Source organism: Podarcis raffonei, chromosome 13 (assembly GCF_027172205.1).
Source record: "Podarcis raffonei isolate rPodRaf1 chromosome 13, rPodRaf1.pri, whole genome shotgun sequence".
Lineage (NCBI taxonomy): Eukaryota > Metazoa > Chordata > Lepidosauria > Squamata > Lacertidae > Podarcis > Podarcis raffonei.
Window position 1 is genome coordinate 1842132 of NC_070614.1, and position 19212 is coordinate 1861343.

At 47.7% G+C, this 19212-nt stretch overlaps 1 protein-coding gene across 3 annotated transcripts in view; it reads left to right on the forward strand.

Annotated features, from left to right (window-relative positions):
* The window catches only part of CORO1C (coronin 1C), a 59505-nt gene extending 43720 nt beyond the window's left edge, over positions 1 to 15785 (forward strand). For all 3 annotated transcript variants that reach the window (XM_053361075.1, XM_053361073.1, XM_053361074.1), the window contains 8 exons: positions 6916 to 7045; positions 8204 to 8385; positions 9207 to 9326; positions 10790 to 10894; positions 12867 to 13012; positions 13778 to 13835; positions 13938 to 14183; positions 14775 to 15785. In XM_053361075.1, coding sequence (XP_053217050.1) covers positions 6916 to 7045; positions 8204 to 8385; positions 9207 to 9326; positions 10790 to 10894; positions 12867 to 13012; positions 13778 to 13835; positions 13938 to 14183; positions 14775 to 14894 — 1107 coding nt within the window. In that variant the 3' untranslated portion in view covers positions 14895 to 15785. The remainder of the gene's footprint in view (positions 1 to 6915; positions 7046 to 8203; positions 8386 to 9206; positions 9327 to 10789; positions 10895 to 12866; positions 13013 to 13777; positions 13836 to 13937; positions 14184 to 14774) is intronic.
* The last annotated feature ends 3427 nt before the right edge of the window (positions 15786 to 19212 follow it).

The window sequence follows — 19212 nt, forward strand, 5'->3', positions numbered from 1 at the left end:
CTACTAAGACCCCAGAACCTTTTCACATGTACTACTGGCAAGCCAGGTGTCCCCCATCTTATATTTGTGCAGCTGCTTCTTCCTGCCTTAGTGTAGATCCTTACATTTGTCCCTATTGAAATTCATTTTGTTAGTTTGGGCCCAGTTCTCCAATTTGTTACAGTCATCTTGAATTCTGAGTCTATCTGTGACCTTGGCTATGCCTCCCAGTTTGGTGTCATCTACAAATTTGATGAGCATCCCCTGAATACTTTCGTCCGTCATTTATAAAGACGTTGAACAACAAGGGGCTCAGGACCGAACCCTGCAGAACCCCACTTGTCACTTTTTTCCTGGGTGATGAGGAACCATTAGTGAGCGCTCTTTGTAATTAATAAATGTTGCACACTGCCTTGAGGCCTCTTGTAGCTGAACAGTAGTATTTTATTCTTCTATAGATAAACAACCAACAACTTAGCAATTAGAGACATCACTGAAGACTACCCAACCTCCCTATAGACAGATCATAACAACTTGCTCAATAACCTCTGCATAGACTTTCTGCAAGCAAATTGGGATGAATATTCCAGAAACCGATTGTCTGAAGGAATCCTGTGAAGCTCTGCTGTTTTTTGAGGGCAGCTGTCAACAAAAATGGTTGTCAGAGGTGTCACTTGTTGGAATGAATGCATCTGACATCATGTAAATTCTTGGCACCTAGACTTCTAGTGTCAGCCAAATCTAGGAATGCTTTTGTGGTCAGAATGTTTATGAATTATGGGGAAATGGGGCCAGTGTAAAACTAGGTATGTTTGACCCAATCTTAGTATTGCTTTAGTTACCTTTAGGAGGAATTTACCTTTAGGAGGAATTAAAGAACCTTTTAATGAGGGTGAAAGAGGAGAAAGAGGAGAGCACAAAATATGGTCTGAAGCTCAACATCAAAAAAACGAAGATCATGGCCACTGGTCCCATCACTTCCTGGCAAATAGAAGGGGAAGAAATGGAGGCAGTGAGAGATTTTACTTTTTTGGGCTCCATGATCACTGCAGATGGTGACAGCAGTCACGAAATTAAAAGACGCCTGCTTCTTGGGAGAAAGGCGATGGCAAACCTAGACAGCATCTTAAAAAGCAGAGACATCACCTTGCCAACAAAGGTCCGTATAGTTAAAGCCATGGTTTTCCCAGTAGTGATGTATGGAAGTGAGAGCTGGACCATAAAGAAGGCTGATCGCCGAAGAATTGATGCTTTTGAATTATGGTGCTGGAGGAGACTCTTGAGAGTCTCATGGACTGCAAGAAGATCAAACGCATCCATTCTGAAGGAAATCAGCCCTGAGTGCTCACTGGAAGGACAGATTGTGAAGCTGAGGCTCCAGTACTTTGGCCACCTCATGAGAAGAGAAGACTCCCTGGAGAAGACACTGATGCTGGGAAAGATGGAGGGCACAAGGAGAAGGGGACGACAGAGGATGAGATGGTTGGACAGTGTTCTCGAAGCTACAAACGTGAGCCTGACCAAACTGCAGGAGGCAGTGGAAGACAGAAGTGCCTGGCGTGCTCTGGTCCAGGGGGTCACGAAGAGTCGGACACGACTAAACGACTAAACAACAACAAGTTACCTTATTTTGCATGACATTGAGGGCTTAGCTGACCACATGTGTGTTTGGGTCTTCCTGGTCAAGTATGTCTTTTCTTGTAAGCATTCAAGTTGGCACATGTATTAGGTTCTCAGTTTGTGCACCTGGAGCAAAACTGGTAGTTGCTTGGGCATTTCCCATTATGTAATGTTTGGCCTCCTGAGTGTAGTCTCTCTGCAGTCAGCAGTGCCCGACTGGTTGTGAATTTAGCAGAGCACAGCATTTCAAGAGAGCTGCAACTGATAGGTCTGTAGGCCAACCCTCGCAAGCAAAGAAAGAGAGGCTGTGACCTGTGTACACCATATATACCCCAGACCATACTTTGAGCACTCGTGCAGAAAAGGATTTGGACCTGTTTGTCTTTCTCCCATGCTTCATAGACCTGACTCAGGCCTGTCTTGGCTTCTGCTGCTGTGCTGTTATCTGATCTGTCTGTTAGTCCTCCTGCTTCCCCAATTACCTGTGGAAATCTTCCAGTAGTGTACTCTCTCACACTTCAATCCAGTTAAACAGCTCCGTTCATGTTAAAGGGTTGGCGTCTCTCCTTATGTTGCAGGCCATATGGCTGCCTTGATATCATCAAGGCAAGTGGAGGAAAGATCCGAATGAGTGCAACCAAACACTGGTAAGGGCTCATTATTGAGCCTAGCTAGTGGCAGTGAAGGGACACGGGTGGCGCTGTGGGTAAAAGCCTCAGCGCCTAGGACTTGCCGATCGTATGGTCGGCGGTTTGAATCCCCGCAGTGGGGTGCGCTCCCGTCGTTCGGTCCCAGCGCCTGCCAACCTAGCAGTTCGAAAGCACATCAAAGTGCAAGTAGATAAATAGGGACCGCTTACCAGCGGGAAGGTAAATGGCGTTCCGTGTGCTGCGCTGGCTCGCCAGATGCAGCTTGTCACGCTGGCCACGTGACCCGGAAGTGTCTGCGGACAGCGCTTGCTCCCGGCCTATAGAGTGAGATGAGCGCACAACCCTAGAGTCTGGCAAGACTGGCCCGTACGGGCAGGGGTACCTTTACCTTTACCTTTAGTGGCAGTGAAGGCAGCAAAGAAGGCATACTTTGCTGCCTTCATTGCATCCTCATTATGTCGTCCAGCAGAGCTTTTCCGGGTTGTACGGGGCCTTTTACAGGCTGGCCCAAAGGAAGTGATAGGACCAATGGTGGCTCACTGTGACTTGTTTGCAAAGCATTTTGCATCCACCAAGACCTTGTCTCTGCTGTTATAGCAGATGAATCTCATGGGGTGTCCAGAGCACAGTCTAGTCCTGTTGTGCTGGATGAGTTTCAGTTGGTAAGGCTTGAGGGGGTGGACAAGGTGCTCAGATCAGTCAGAGTGACCACTTGCGCTCCAGACCCTTGCCCCCCTTGGCTGATAAAAGCCAGCAGGGAGGGAACAGCTGGCTGGGCCAGGGAGGTGATCAATGCCTCTGTACGAGAGGGGGTGGTCCCTGCCTGTTTGAAGGAGGCAGTGGTAAAACCACTCCATAAGAAACATTCCCTGGATTCGAAAAATCTAACTACTAATTGCTAATCTCCCTTTCTTGAGCAAGGTTCTGGAGCAAGTGGTTGCAGACCAGATCCAGGCGCTTTTGGAAGAAACTGATTTTTGGGATTCATTTCAAACAGGGTTTAGGCCCGGTTTTGGCACAGAAAGTGCTATGGTTGCCCTGTATGATGACCTCTGTCGAGAGAGAGACAAGGGAAACACGTCCCTGTTAATTCTCTTCAACCTCCAAGCGGTTTTCAGTACAGTCAACCATGGTATCCTTCTGGAGCGACTCTCCAAACTAGGGGTGGCTGGCATCGCTTTGCGGTGGTTCCAGTCCTACTTGGGTGGTTGTTCCCAGGCGGTGTTTCTTGGAGAATGCTTTTCAGCCCCGTGGAACCTTCAACGTAGGGTTCCGCAGGGCTCAATCCTATCCCCCATGTTGTTTAACTTCTACGTGAAACCGCTGGGTGGGGTTATCCGGAGGTTTGGAGTACGTTGTCAGCAGTATGCTGATGACACTCAGCTCTGTTTCTCCTTTACATCTGCAGTGGAAGTGCTGGACCAGTGTCTTGCCTCGGTCATGGACTGGATGAGAGCCAACAAAGTGAAGCTCAATCCAGATAAGGCAGAGGCACTGTTAGTGGGTGGTTCCCTAGATCAGATGGGTGGGAGATCACGTGTTCTTTTTTAGATGGTGCATAAATTTGGTGCTGGAGAAGACTCTTGAGAGTCCCATGGACTGCAAGAAGATCAAACGCATCCATTCTTAATGAAATCAGCCCTGAGTGCTCACTGGAAGGACAGATCATGAAGCTGAGGCTCCAGTACTTTGGCCACCTCATGAGAAGAGAAGACTCCCTGGAGAAGACACTGATGCTGGGAAAGATGGAGGGCACAAGGAGAAGGGGGCGACAGAGGATGAGATGGTTGGATAGTGTTTTCGAGGTTACCAGCATGAGTTTGACCAAACTGCAGGAGGTAGTGGAGGACAGGGGTGCCTGGCGTTCTCTGGTCCATGGGGTCACGAAGAGTCGGACACGACTAAACGACTAAACAACAACAACAACAAATTTGGTGGCCAGGTTGCTCACCAGAGGAAGACGGTTTGAGCATCTTACACTGATCCTGGTCCAACTGCACTGGCTACCAATTAGTTTCCAGGCCCAATTCAAAGTGCTGGTTTTGACCTATAAAGTCTTAACGGCTCAGGACCACAATACCTCAAGGACCGCCTGTTTCCATAAGAACCTACCCGAACCCTGAGATCATCTTCTGAGGCCCTTCTTCATGTGCCTCCTCCTCAAGAGGTCCGGAGGGTGGCAACATGAGAACGGGCCTTCTCTGCAGTGGCTCCCTATCTGTGGAATACTCTCTGTGTTGTTCTCCCCACGGGAACAGTGACATTTCTGCACTTCTCTAAATCTCAGCTCTCCACATATTTCTCATGCTTTTCAGAAAAAGCCCCAATAAATTCAGGAAACTGATTTGGACACACCAAAACACAGTTGGCTTACTGCAAGAAACTGAGAGTACAAATAGTTTTTCCCCTTAATCTGGTTCTTAGTATTGCAGAGTTTTAAATCCATTTCAGATTTTCAAGAACTATCATCTGTTTTAGCTGTCTGTGGCTTTTTCCAGCTCCCTAAGCTTCATGATCAGACTATTGCTTTGCTGTTTTGACTAGGCAAATTCCGCCCATAAAATTGGAACGGCTTGGGGTTCTTTTTGAATTACCTGCTTTGCTTTGAATGTTGGCTCAAACTTTTCAGTGGGCCCTCATGAGAAACTCTGATGTGAGTGTTGCCTCTTCTGACCTTGGGAGGGCAGTAGCCACTTGGCTTTGCTGCTTTAGAGTCTTGGATGTGAATTCTGCTGGAGCCTGTAATAATATACAGTGGTACCTCGGGTTAAGTACTTAATTCATTCCGGAGGTCCGTTCTTAACCTGAAACTGTTCTTAACCTGAAGCACCACTTTAGCTAACAGGGTCTCCCGCTGCTGGCACGCCGCCGGAGCACGATTTCTGTTCTTAACCTGAAGCAAAGTTCTTAACCTGAAGCACTATTTCTGGGTTAGCGGAGTCTGTAACCTGAAGCGTATGTAACCCAAGGTACCACTGTATTCTCATCAGAAGCAGGCAGTAAGAGACTATAGAGCAGGTTGTTACTTTGCTGCCATCTGCTGGTGGTTAATTCTGCTTCCTCAGCAGTTCTCCCCGCTTTTGTATGTAGGTCAGCTCTGGTTCAAAAACCATGATTGGCCAGTGGTGACTCATGCAGAAGATGCCCAGGGGACACTTCCTTGTTAGCCTTGCCGTCCCTGAAAGCCCTGTAAAGAGGATCCTGGGGTTCAAAGGCTGCGGTGGGTGGGTGCGCTGGTGGCTGTTGGTTCAGACTTTGTCCTTCAGGCCTGTAGGAAGACATGCAAGCATCTTTAGGCACCAGGCAAAATGTTTCTCTCTAACCAGACCTTTGGCTAATTAAACATTCTATGGCCTTTAAAGGGGTGGGGTAATTGGTTTGCTTTTGTTTTTGGTTTATTACATATTTTGTGTTCTCGTTTTGTATGCTTACATCGTGAATCACCCTGTGATCTTCGGGATGGTGATGTATTAATAATAGTAATAATATTAATGATGATGATAATGATAATAATAATAATATATTTGGCAGACGCAGGGAGGGTTGGGGCTCTCTTTAGACCTTCTTGAGAATATGCCACCCTCCCTTGGTTGCTGATGCCTCCTGCAGCACTGAATGCCATTTGTGATAATAAAACAAATAAGAAATTGAGTTTGGACATAAAAATTAAGTACTCCCCTTTGCCTTTTGTGCTCGCTTAGGCTAAGAAAGAAAAACATTTACCGTATTGGCCCGAATATAATACGCACCCACAAATCAGCTGCACCTTTAAAATTGAAGGAGGGAAAAGAAAAAAAGACAATACCCAGGCCGCTTCCTGGGGGGGGGAGCAGCACTGCTTTGCCAGTGGCCTCCCCCCTTCTTTCTGGCGGTTTGGGGGAGGCTTGGGAGTGGCAGGCAGACAGTGCGCCATTGCCCAGCGCTCCTGGGCTGCTTCCTGGGGGCGGGGGGAGCCACACCGCTTTGCTGGCGGCATAAGGTTGCGAATACAAGCTGCACTTTAACTTTTCACGGTTCAAATTTGGGGGGAAAGTGCGGCTTATAATTGGACCAATAATGGTAATGTGGTTGCTCAGCATGGGATTGTCCTACTCACTTTCAGAAGCCCCTGAGTAAGATGAATGCATCCTCACTGTGAGTGTAGACGGGGCAGGTGGTAAAGCAGAGTGTTCAGTGCATGGGAGAGTCAGTTTGGTGGGTCACAGATATTGTGTAGGCCCTGTGTAGGTTGAGGGTGGACAAGAAATCGCCCAGCTCTAATCTAGTACATTACAGGATAATGTTTCTTGGTCATCTGTGTGTAAAATTAGATACCTACCCCGGTTGCACCTTGGCAAATGGTTCAGTCAGAATGGCTCCCTTTTGAAGAAGTTAGCTGACTTTTTGCCATGCCCTTCAGGTGATTTGCAGGGAACACATCTCTGGAAGAATGACTCAAACTACAGAAAGAAATCCTGAGCTGTTTGCTTGCCAGCTGGGAGGCCTCTGGCTAGTCAAGCAGCCAGCAGAGGCATCATGGCTTCTGAAGTGGACCTGGCACTTCATCTGAATGCCAGCTTGGCAAATCTCCAGCTAGCTATGGTTTTGTCCACTTTTTGGAAAGTGACAATATCCCAGTAACCACGGTTCCTCCCACCCCACCCTTCTTCTTTTTTCATTTTTGCAGGTCTGGCAGATCCCAGAGAATGGGCTTACGCTGCCCCTGACAGAGCCTGTGGTCATCTTGGAAGGCCATTCCAAAAGGGTGGGCATTGTGGCCTGGCACCCCACTGCGCACAATGTGCTGCTAAGTGCAGGTAGGCTCTGGGTCCCTGAGGAACAAAAGGAATTGGCTTCTTCCAGCTGCCTGGCCTTTAGCTCTTGCAGAGCCAGAAAAACCTCTCCCAAAGCCACGAATGGAAGTGTTCCTGTGGTTAAGAAAGGAGGCAAGGCCGTACTCTGCTCACATGACCAGTTCGGCAAGATCCGCTTCCTGGAGGGTTTGGCCTTCCTTTTCTCCCTGTGTCATGTGTCACAGCCGCTTCTTTTGAAAAGCTACATTCCCTTTCTAGTTTTCTTGCTCTTCACCAGGTGGTTTGCTCACTCTGATCCATTTCCTAGTAAATTTCTAATCTGCATTAAGTTTTCTTAAAGCTGCTTATACTTTTGGAGTAAGTATTCCTTTTTTTCCCCCTCCCCTTTTCTTTTGACTCTAAACTAGCACCTATGAAAAGGCACAGTGCTTTCCCCCCAATTCTGTGCCAAACCTTGACTTTCAGATAATGGAGTTTGGGGTGTTATTTTTAGATGCATCACTGAACTCAGTGTGCAGGGTCAGTGATATGGGGGGGGGGAAGGATAGAAAACCCATTAATGTGCTAATTTATTGGGAAATGGTTCTCCATATCCTAAGTGCTGATAGTGTTGTTTTAATGATGTTCTTTATTGAACCACTCTAGGTTGACTTGGCCCTTCGCAAGCTAGTAATTGGTTTGCTTGATGAAGAATTCTTTGAGTCTTGAAAGTCTGCATTCTCTTATGTTGGCAAAGTTAAGGTTTCCTGTCTGTGTGTTAAATAGAGGCTTAAACTACTGACTTTCTTGTTTGAATTAAAATATATCTCTGCCCACAAATGCGACCGCACAAGGCAACTAACACCCAAGAGGTGAAATAAAAAAGCAGTGAAATTGTCACAAAGAAATACAGCACAGCTGAAATATTAAAAGCAGAATATTATCAGTTTTTCTCTGGTGCTTGAGCAGAGAGGGGTCAGAGGACCTTCTTGGGGTAGAAAGCTCCATCGTGTTCTCCTTCCTTTTTTTCCTGGGTGGTAAAGCTGGAGCGACCTTGAGGCTCCTTTTAGAGAGTGCTGGCTGTGAGGATTTTCATACCTCAGGGAAGTGGAAAATATTAACAGGTAACCCTTAAAACACGCACAGGTAACGGGCTTTTATTTCTTAATTGCCTTCCTTCAGGCTGTGATAATGTTATCATCATCTGGAACGTGGGGACAGGTGAGCCCCTCATAAATCTGGACGACATGCATCAAGACATGATTTACAACGTGAGCTGGAATCGGAATGGGAGCCTCATCTGCACAGCATCCAAGGACAAGAAGATCCGAGTGATTGACCCCAGGAAACAAGAAATTGTTGCAGTGAGTATGTGCTGTATGTAGCCCAGTAGACCTGAAGGAGTGTCTCCACTCCCATTGTCCAGCCTGGACACAGAGGTCCAGCTCCAAGGGCCTTCTGGCGGTTCCGTCCCTGCAAGAAGTGAGGTTACAGGGAACCAGGCAGAGGGCCTTCTTGGTGGTGGCACCCGCCCTGTGGAACACCCTCCCAGCAGATGTCAAGGAAATAAACTACTGTCTGACTTTTAGAAGACATCTGAAGGCAGCCCTGTTTAGGGAAGTTTTTAATGCTTGATATTTTATCGCTTTTTAAATACTCTGTTGGGAGCTGCCCAGAGTGGCTGGGGAAATAATAATAATAATAATAATAATAATAATAATAATAATAATAATAATAATAATATTTGGCAGGTGGTGGTTTTTTCAAGGAAGCTGTGCTATCCTCCCCCGTGCCCCCGGTGCCTTCCCTCACTTAAAGCCAAGTTCATTGTGCACTGGGAAGCTATTCATATTTCTATGCTCACGCCCTTTTCTTCCCGAAACTCAAGGCACCGTTGTGCCACTTGTGGCTTCATCAGCATTTGGGGATTGGGTTTTATGTTCTGTTGTGTACATAATGCTTATGCATTCGTGCTTTGTCTGCTCATGCAGATTGGGGGTTGAAGGCTAGACATCATGAGTGGAGGGTGAATCCTTCCATTTGTAAGTACATTCATCTTTTTTTGGTTTCAGATGCCCTCACAGCTTGCTTTGCAAGTCTCATTGGGGCCGTTAGGAGATAATATCAGTGACTGTTGCTACCATTTCCCTCTCTTTCCTCTCTTTCTTCTCCTCCCCCAAACCAGGAGAAAGAGAAAGCTCATGAGGGAGCCCGACCCATGAGAGCCATCTTCCTCTCGGATGGGAACGTCTTCACCACGGGCTTCAGCCGGATGAGTGAAAGGCAGCTTGCGCTCTGGAACCCTGTAAGTGCTTTAGCTGCCCTCAAACATTGCCATAGAGCTCAGCAAACAACAACAACAGCAACACCCTCTTCCAGGGGAAGGCAACCTAAGGACCGTGGGCTGGATGCGGCCCAATCGCCTTCTCAATCCGGCCTGCGGACGGTCCGGGAATCAGCGTGTTTTTACATGAGTAGAATGTGTGCTTTTATTTAAAATGCATCTCTGGGTTATTTGTGGGGCATAGGTATTTGTTCATTTTTTCTCCCAAAATATTGTCCGGCCCCCCACATGGTCTGAGGGACGGTGGACCGGCCCGTGGCTGAAAAAGGTTGCTGACCCCTGCAGCCCATCCTGCCAACAAACGTGTTCACTCTGCACCTCTGTCTTGATGCTTCAGGTGTTCCCTTAGGAAACAAACTTTTAAGTTAGAATCCTAGCATTGTAGAGTTGGAAGGGACCTAAAGGGTTAATTTACTTACTTTTATTTAATTCTGCAACTGCCTTTTACAGCCCAGGCCCTTCGCACCTCAGGACAGAGGCAGGTGATAGGGTCTTTTTAGAGCACTGATAATTTGGTCAGGGCGGCTGTCTACAAGCTCCACCTGGTACGCAGGCTGGGACCCTCCCTGCCCGCGGACTGTCTCGCCAGAGTGGTACATGCTCTAGTTATCTCCCGCTTGGACTACTGCAATGTGCTGTACATGGGGTAACCTTTGAAGGTGACGCGGAAACTGCAATTAATCCAGAATGCGGCAGCTAGACTGGTGACTGGGAGTGGCCCCCGGGACCACATAACACCAGCCCTGAGAGATCTGCATTGGCTCCCAGTACGTTTCCGAGCACAGTTCAAAGTGTTGGTGCTGACCTTTAAAGCCCTAAACGGCCTCGGCCCAGTAGACCTGATGGAGCGCCTCCACCCCCATCTTTCAGCCCGGACCCTGAGGCCCAGCACCAAGGGCCTTCTGGCGGTTCCCTCACTGAGAGAAGTGAGGTTACAGGGAACCAGGCAGAGGGCCTTCTCGGTGGTGGCGCCCTCCCTGTGGAATGCCCTCTCACCAGATGTCAAGGAAATAAGCAGCTATCTTATTTTTAAAAGACATCTGAAAGCAGCCCTGTTTAGGGAACTTTTTAATATTTAATGCTGTATTGCGATTGGGAACCGCCGAGAATGGCTGGGGAAACTCAGCCAGATGGGTGGGGTATAAATAATAAATTACTATTATTATTATTATATTAGTAGTATATGGCTTAATCTGAAACTCATTGCAACAAACTATACCAAACACCAAAATGCTCTGGAAGATGAGTTCTGTCACATGCAAAAAGTGTGACAACTGCAGCAAATTGTAGTTCTCAGATATTGTTCATTAAATTTTATTTTGGTGTTTGCTCTCTGGGCAGTAGCAACATCAATGTCATTCTGACTAGCAGGGACACCAGAGTCCATATCTTCCAAATGTAAGATGCCATTCTTCTCTCTGCAGAAAAGCATGGAAGAGCCCATTGCCCTCCATGAAATGGACACCAGCAATGGTGTGTTGCTACCCTTCTATGACCCAGACACCAACATCATTTACTTATGTGGAAAGGTAGGTCATGGCTGCTGTGCTGAAGAGAACAGTTCTGCCTGCAGAGGTTGTCCTGGCTGCTACTCCAGCTCCTTGTTCTTGGGGGAATTATTTATTCTTGCTCCCCCCCGCCCCCCGCTCTAGAGTGTGTGGATTCATGTATGTATGTGTATAAAGAGAATGCAGAACTTCACATCATAAGCGACACATGATATATAGCAAAGGAGAGAACAAACCAACTCCACTTCTTCTTAACAGTTTTCAAATCATTTGTTTGCAAGTCCCTCAGGACCAGTAGTCTGTCATAGGAATTTAGATACTGTACAGATTTGTTTAGTTATTTACAAATATTTATACCTTATATTTACAAATATTTACAAATATAAATCCCAGAGTGACTAACAATTAAGCAATAGAAAACAGTAACGATCACATTTAAAACGGCAAAACATAACATGAAACATTGAAACCACTCAATTCCCATACTGCTAAGATAAATCAGAGCATCTACCATATTTTTCGCCCTATAGGACGCACTTTTTCCCCTCCAAAAATGAAGGGGAAATGTGTGTGCGTCCTATGGAGCCTGGAGAGCGAGGGGGGTCTCCCACGGCTAGTGGAGAGCTTGCCTGCACCGAGAAGCTTGGGGCGCGCTGAGCTCAGCGCCCCCCAGGCTTTGGGCTTTGCACTGCTCTCTGCAAGCCGTGGGAGAGCTGCGCTGATAGCAGCCTGTTCTGGGGGCTGGGGTCGGGGGAAGCTTGGGCTTCCCCCGCACCTGGCGGGGGGAAATAATTTTTTTCTTTATTTCCCCCCCAAAAAACTAGGTGCGTCCTATGGGCCGGTGTGCCCTATGGGGCGAAAAATACGGTAAATAGCCTGAGCAACAAAAAGGTCTTCTTGACCCTGGGAAGACGACTCCTCTCTGTGGAATAAATTCCAAATATTAGACCTCTGGTCGCTCCTCAGGTGTCAGTGGTGGCTTCCCCAGCCCAGTGTTTTTAGTGGCTGATATTATGGAATTTAGGCTGCCCTCAAGATATGGTGTGCACCCCCCAGGGAGTCGCAATGGTTTCATGGCCCCCTCTCAATCTATGGCTTAGGCATTTTAAAAAACCACAGGGTCACTGTTAAGTTTCACATGTGGTTTGAGAATCATTCTTTTTCTCACCTTGGATTTCGGGGGTGGGATGAGACTGGTGCTGCATTGCATCCCATCTTATTTTGGTGGAGTCCTGAAAGGCTAATCAGAACAGTCTGCCCAGGCTGCAGGTTTGAGCTGTCCTAAACAGACACCTGTTAGACTGATAAGGTGAGAGTTTTGTCAGGCAGAATTAACTGAACAATGTGCTGTCGTCCATTGTGTGTGTGGGGGGGGGTGTGATTCTTGATTCTGCAGCCTTATATGTGAGGCTTTATGAAATCTTGAACATGCAGTAGGAAAAAAACACTACCTGCCCTCTTGTTTAAAAACTGCTTTGGGGCTATATGAAGAAGCCCAAGGACTGTGGCTAACGGTGAGGCTGCAGGGGGAGAGTGAAGCTTTTCTCCTCCTTTCCTAATGCCAGCCCTCTAGTTAGCAGGTTTGGGAGAGGCAGAAGAAAGACCTGCTTTGCAAAACACCCAACTAAATTATGGAATTTTTAGATACAGTCAAGCCACGCTAACGCTTTGTTCAAAGGCCTTGTGCCACTTGGTATCCCCGCTGGTGGGGAGGGGGCCGCCGTGAGGAAAGGCTGATTGCTTGTAGGCTTCTGGCTACCACTGTGGGCAGCAGCAGGGTGGATGCGCAGGCCTGTGCCTTGGTCCTGCAGGCTGCTTCACGTGTCAGCAGACATAATTCACACTGGAGGCTTCATGAATGTGCCAGAGACAACAGGTGCCTGAAGGGTGGGCGTGTTGTACGAGGAGTGGTCTGGGAGGACACACCTCCTCACCCCTGCGAGCAGGATTCCGGGCCCGTAGTCACTTGCTTGCCCTCCCCCATTTCTTCCAGGGTGACAGCAGCATTCGCTACTTTGAGATCACAGATGAGTCGCCCTATGTGCACTACCTCAACACCTTCAGCAGCAAAGAGCCGCAGAGAGGGATGGGCTTCATGCCGAAGAGGGGCTTGGATGTGAACAAGTGCGAGATAGCAAGGTAACGAGAGGCTGGGAAGAGTGCCAGCGACCCCGACTGCAGCCCCGGGATCTCTGGCTTGGCACCCTAACATTCTGGGTCACAAGTCCACCACTTGGCGCTATACAGTCTGAACTGTTTCAAAGGATGTAGGGATGGAAGATTTTGTAAAGGAAGTGATGTCTCAAGGCATGCTGGATGTCAGGGTAACTTGTCTACATCAGAAGAATAATCTGTTTAAAAGAAGAAATTGACAAATAAAGCAAGCCAGGTGGCATTCCCCTTGTCATAGCCCCAAATACTGACACTTCTAGGATCTCATCGGTCAGCAGCAAAATGCTTTCCTGAAATGCATGTTGTGGCTTCCACATTTGGGAAGAAAAATCTACCCAACCTCAGGATTTTCTTAACAATGGAAAGTCCTTTTGGTTTCAGCTGCTCTTTTGAGGTCCTTTTGAGGCCTAGAGAGGAAGAAAATTGGGCCATGCCTTAGCTTTGAGTTGAGTTGACTTTTAAAAAGGACAAGGAATCAGTGGCTGCCGGTCACACTGGCTATATGTTCCCTCCAGTGTTGGAGGCAGTGTGCCTCTGAAGGCTAAAGGGAAGAGTGCTTGTGGCTTCCCACAGGCATCTGTCTGGTTGGTCAGACAGGATATTGATCTTAGAGGGGCCAGACTCAAAGCCAGATGAGCACCGCAACCCCATAATCACCTTTGACTGGACTTAACCGTGCAGGGGTCCTTTACCTCTACCTCTACCTCTACGTGTGCTTCTTTTCTTTCAAAGGTTCTTCAAACTGCATGAGCGAAAGTGCGAGCCCATTATCATGACTGTCCCTCGGAAGGTGAGTGTTTGCCTTGTTTCAGATATGTGAGCGTCTTGTAGGACTTTTCACAGCACAGTTACCGATGTGGCCGCTGTATCTTCCCCCACCTCCCTTTTGCAGTCTGACCTTTTCCAGGATGATCTCTATCCTGACACGGCTGGTCCAGAGGCTTCCCTGGAAGCTGAGGAGTGGTTTGATGGAAAGAATGCCGACCCCATCCTTATCTCATTGAAGCATGGATACATTCCTGGCAAAAACAGGGATCTCAAGGTGGTCAAGAAGAACATACTAGACAACAAGCTGGCAGCAAATAAGAAAAGCGATCTCATCAGTGCCCCCAAAAAAGCAGCGGACACCTCAAACACCGTGAGTAAAAAAATAACTTCTTAGCTTTCAGTGTATGGAGTCTGAAATAGACCCATTTCCCCACTTGCATTAGATTATTGAGAAATTCGGAGCAGGAATTGCCTCTCCAGGCTCGCTCAGCATGCCCTGCCGGCTTGGCCTTCCTGTGGAATGCAGGTTTACATAAGCAGGCTTCTTTATTGGGATGGGCACTTAAAAGCGGCCTTTGGGGCAAAACCCAGCTCCCTGCCCCTTCCCTCGTTCAGTGCTAGAGCCCCTTCTGGGCACAGACCAGATTCCAGGTTCAGTTAGTGGCAGAGGATGGGAAAAACCTCTGCCTGAGACATTGGGCAGCCACTGCCAGTCAGAGCAGGCAGTCTAAGGCTAGATAGTGCAATGGTCCAGCCTGGAATATGGCAGCTTCCTTTGCTCTGTGCTCTGCTTCTTCTCGTGGGGTTAGATCAGTGTTCTTGCAATTCAGCCTTCTTGCCGTGTGAACAAACTGCATGTGTTGGTAGTGTTCCACTCTATTTCTACGTGGGATTTCTTCCTCCCATTATTATTCTAATATTCATTGTTTTCCATTTCTGTCTCTCTTTCTCACTGTTGTAGCAAAACGAAGCCAAATTGGATGAAATTTTGAAAGAGCTCAAATCTCTAAAAGGCACCATCACCCACCAAGACGAGCGCATTTCCAAGTTAGAACAGCAGATGGCGAAGATTGCAGTCTGAGAGCCCAGCAGCTGGGGGACCGGGGAGGAAAGGAAGGAACTCAAGCTGTGAGCCGACTGCAGGATGGGGGCTGGGGGGAGTCACTGCCATTGGGGAGGGCGTTCATTTTCCAAAGCTGTCCCAGCACGACCACCTTGGGCGCTTCCCAGTCAAGACTTTCTCCTCCCAAATTCACAAGCGCCAGCTGAAGCCAATTTGAAGCCAAACCTTTTTAGTGATTTTTTTTTTTAAATTTCCTGATGTTCTTGGTGACTGTGTAGCCATTTCAAAACTGCTGCTGTTGTGACCTGTTTCTTCTCATTGATCTGAAAGCCAACCATTCCACCTCTCCAGTGAGGAGCCAATCTTGTCAGACTTCCTAGGATTCAGGACCAAAATTACGTCTTTTTTTTAAAAAATCCTTTTAGAAATTCCTTTTTTTAAAAAAACTTTAAAGTCATGATTTCCCCCCTTTTTATTATTTTGCAGTATTTTGCATTTTTAATCTAAAGGAACATTGCTTTGTGTGTATATGTGCCATTCAGAGAACAAAGGAATTTTGTGTAAGCCTTTTAATCTTTGAACAGTTGAAGTGGTGGGTCCACTGCCATGTCTGAAAGATCCAACCTTGAAAATAATTTCAGCTCTCTTACAAATGCATCCCAAACCCCTGATATCCATTCTTCTCCCCTCCCCTCCATCCCATCACAGGGACTGAATGCTTTTTCCAGGGCTGAGTATTGAAGTCTGTGTTGCCATTATTCAAACTTACATTGTGCTTCTGGTTTAATCTTAATAGTGTCAAAACCTGGCATGTCGTGGTGGTTGCTAATTTTGGGTCCATGTTTCCCTTCCAATATTTGTTCTATTTATCATCTATATATAAAGTTTTAAGAATGACAGACAACCAACCATTAAGTTGTGCAAGCAGCTGAGTTGCCCTCTGGGAATATTCTCTGCTCTTCTTTCCATCCTGTGTCTAGAACTTTCATAGTTGGGTCCTGCCAGGGTTTCCTCGTTCTTGCCACTAAGGTCTTCTGAAATGAATTGTGTGTGTGTGTGTGTGTGTGTTTTTAAGTACAGTATCTACCCTGTCCCTTGAGGATTTTCAGTCCAAATTTGATTGTCCCAGGACACCCCCTTGATCTCGGTGGTGCAGGGCAGCCACTCCTTGATTGTCACAGTGCCTTGGAGGCAGACAGGGAGTCAGTCTGAGCAGCTCAGTCAATGCCTGGGAAGAGCATTGGACTGGAGGAACCAGCCCAGGTAGGGATCCTTTTGGCTCCCTGGATCACCCGATTGATCTCTGTTAGGTTGGTAGCTGCACTTGCCACCTCCAGGCTGCCTTTAGTGAAGATGAAGCCCACAAGCTGCTCCAGTGAGCAAGTTCCAAGACATCCGTCCCCTAAGAATCTGCCATAATCTCTTGCAACATCAGCTGCAGCCAAGTTCCATCGCTAGTAAACAAGAGCTGCAGGATTCTCCCCCACCCCGCAGAAGCGTTTCTTAGCATTGGCACATAAATAGCCCCTGGCTTACTTGCTCCAGGGTGGCCTCAGGCTGCTCACAAAGGGCATGAACCACAGCAGAAGAGGCCACGTCTCTCTTTGTATGAGTTCCTCAGCTGTTTTTGGTTGTGAGAATCCGAAGTGGGTCTTTCTGGCTTGGATGGATGAGGTCTTCTGCCCTTTCTTCTCTCTCCTCCTGCCACCCCACAGGGAATGTGAGGCTTTTTCATACCCAGCAGGCATGGTCACATACTAGGGGCAAAGCTGGATGCTGCTGCCAAACACGCCCAGAGCCAGTCTGCATCCATGGCTGTGTGCTGCAGCACTTTAAAGCATCACTTCAAGAGGGGACTGTGCTGGATTTGCTTTGGCTAGTCAGGATTATTCACACTGTCCCCTCGCCCCCATGGCTTCCGAGTTTTGCAGGCGTGCTGAGAGCAGCTGGCACCTGGGAAAACCCAGCATCTTGCAAAAGGGGTGTGGGCCAATGGATCCGTTTGGAAGCCTCTTTCTTTTAAAAGCTTTTGAGTACTGCATACTTTTCTTTTTCTTTATTTAAAACACACACCACACTCTCTACCCACCTGCTCTAAAGAAACTGTCTTTAGGCATGGCGGTCCTGCACAGCTTCACCTGGGATCAAAATGTGTTTTTTCCGTCAGTAGTTGAAGATAGAATGTCTTAAGGTGGACCCCCAATTGCATGTTCAAACCTCTCAGAACAAGAATGTTGTGGTCTGGGAAGATATTTCATGCCTGTAGTGGGAAATTATGCCACGGGGGACAGTGGAGTTAACTCTCGCCGCAAATGTGCTGTTGGGGCGATGGATGTCCGTTGTTGAACAGGATCAGGAGGTCAGATGTGTGTGAAAGAAGCACCAGGGCAATTGTGGCAAATACTGTGTCGGTGGGAGTCTGTAGTTGAGGCAGTTCTGAGGTAAGTGGATGTTTGGGGTGTTTTGCGCTCGGTGGCTGGTGAGGAGGTGTGAATTTTCAGAAGGAATAAGGGAACTCTCTCCCCGGCCCAAGGGTTATTACCTTGTCCGTCTGTAAATGTTGCTTCAGTCTTATGTCCTGGAGACCTTTTTGTTTTTAAATTGGTGAGGAGGAGAGATGAGCTTTTTCTTTCCAAACGCCAGGTGTCGTCCCCTCCCAGTTTCCTACTTCCCTCTGCCCGCAGCAGCGCTGGCTTTCCTGGGTGCGCTTTTCTCTCCTTTTATTTCTGAAGGGAGGGGCGTGAGAAGGGCCTCCTTGGATGTGTAGCTTGTCTTTATTTAAAGGATCTGGTGATGCCTAACCAGGCTCAGAAGGAGTCAGTGCCTGCAGCTTCTTGTGAGCTGTGACATTCCCCCCACGAGACCCAGCAAAAGGTATTCAAGAGATGCGCTCTTATAGAGTGCCCAAAGTGTTCTGTCCAAATAGTTGCTTCCAATTTCAGAGATTAAAAAAAAACATTGATTACAAAAACCCAAACTGTGTTGCGTTCTGTGGTCGTCTTTTATTTTCCTCCGAAAGAGCCCAAGCGTGGGCTTCACCCCACATGTCATGCTGGAAGTAGACATTATGGCTCCTGCAGGGCTAACACAGAACACCAGAAGAGCCCCACTGGATCAGACCACATCCATCATCCTGTTCGCCAGAAGCCTCTAGGAAGCTCACAAGCAGAGCATGAGGGGGAGCAGCCTTCTCTCACTCACAACCCACAGCAACTAGCATGAAGGGATAGACTTCCTCTGAACCTGGAGGTTCCATCTTTCTACCAGGCCTTAGATATTCTCCATGAATTTGTCTAGCCTAAGACAAGCTCCCTCATGCTGCCTCTTCCAGCAACATTGGACAAAGCCATTGTACTGTGTGCGGCCTTCACATTCCGGTCCCGAGCTTCTGTGGGGGTGTAGAAACTTGGAAATAAAAAGTCCACATTTTGTACTTGGAAGTTACCAGAGGTAAAGGGAGGTGGTTGCTTTCAGTTTGCAGTCGTGTGCGCTCCATAACCCTCAGCATTTGGTCCCAAATTCACAGAACCAGTCACTGGGCATTGGGAAAGGTGGTGCTTGGTTTAGAACTGGGTTGTGGAGCCTGAGACCCGCTGTGTGTGGACAGGCCACATCTCCCCGCCATCTCTGCCTGTGGCTCATGTGGGGAGCCTGAGAGCATTTGGAAGGCCACAGGTGGCATAGGCCTGGTTGTCAAGGTCGTAACTCAGGCAATCAATCTTGGAATTACAGAAGTGTGGCAATTAGGGTCTCAACTGGGCCAAACCTCATCGAACCCATAAAAACCTGTTGCCTCTTCTCTAGAAAACAAGCACTACAGAGCAGAACACAGCATGATTTGGCTATTGATTTGTTTAAAGAGTGTTCATCTCTGTCTTCCAGCCGAAAAAGTTTCACACAGCAGCTTGTGAATCACACACAAAAGCCACATTCTCTCAACAGGCAAACTGCTGACCATTTCAGAGGGTGCCACCAGTGGGGCACTGCCCTGAGAGCAAGAGATATGGGGGCTGGCCCAGGAGTGAGATCCCTCCCACCCCCCACATCTGTCGCATCATCTATTTGCATAAATAAGACAGGAAGTGGCATCAAAAGAGCTTGTGAAATAAATTCCTGTAAGTCCTACAGAAGCTGCCTCCCTGAAAAACAGTGGCTGTGGAAATGCAAGAGCGGAGGGGGATGACGCATCGTTACTGGGGAACAATGTCTTCCTCCTTGTCTATTAAACAATCGGGCCTGGTGAGGTTACCAATCATAATGTGTACTAGGGCTGGGTGATAGCAGCTTTTCAATGTTGTGGTATATCACCAGCCAAACATCACAGTCTGGCGATACA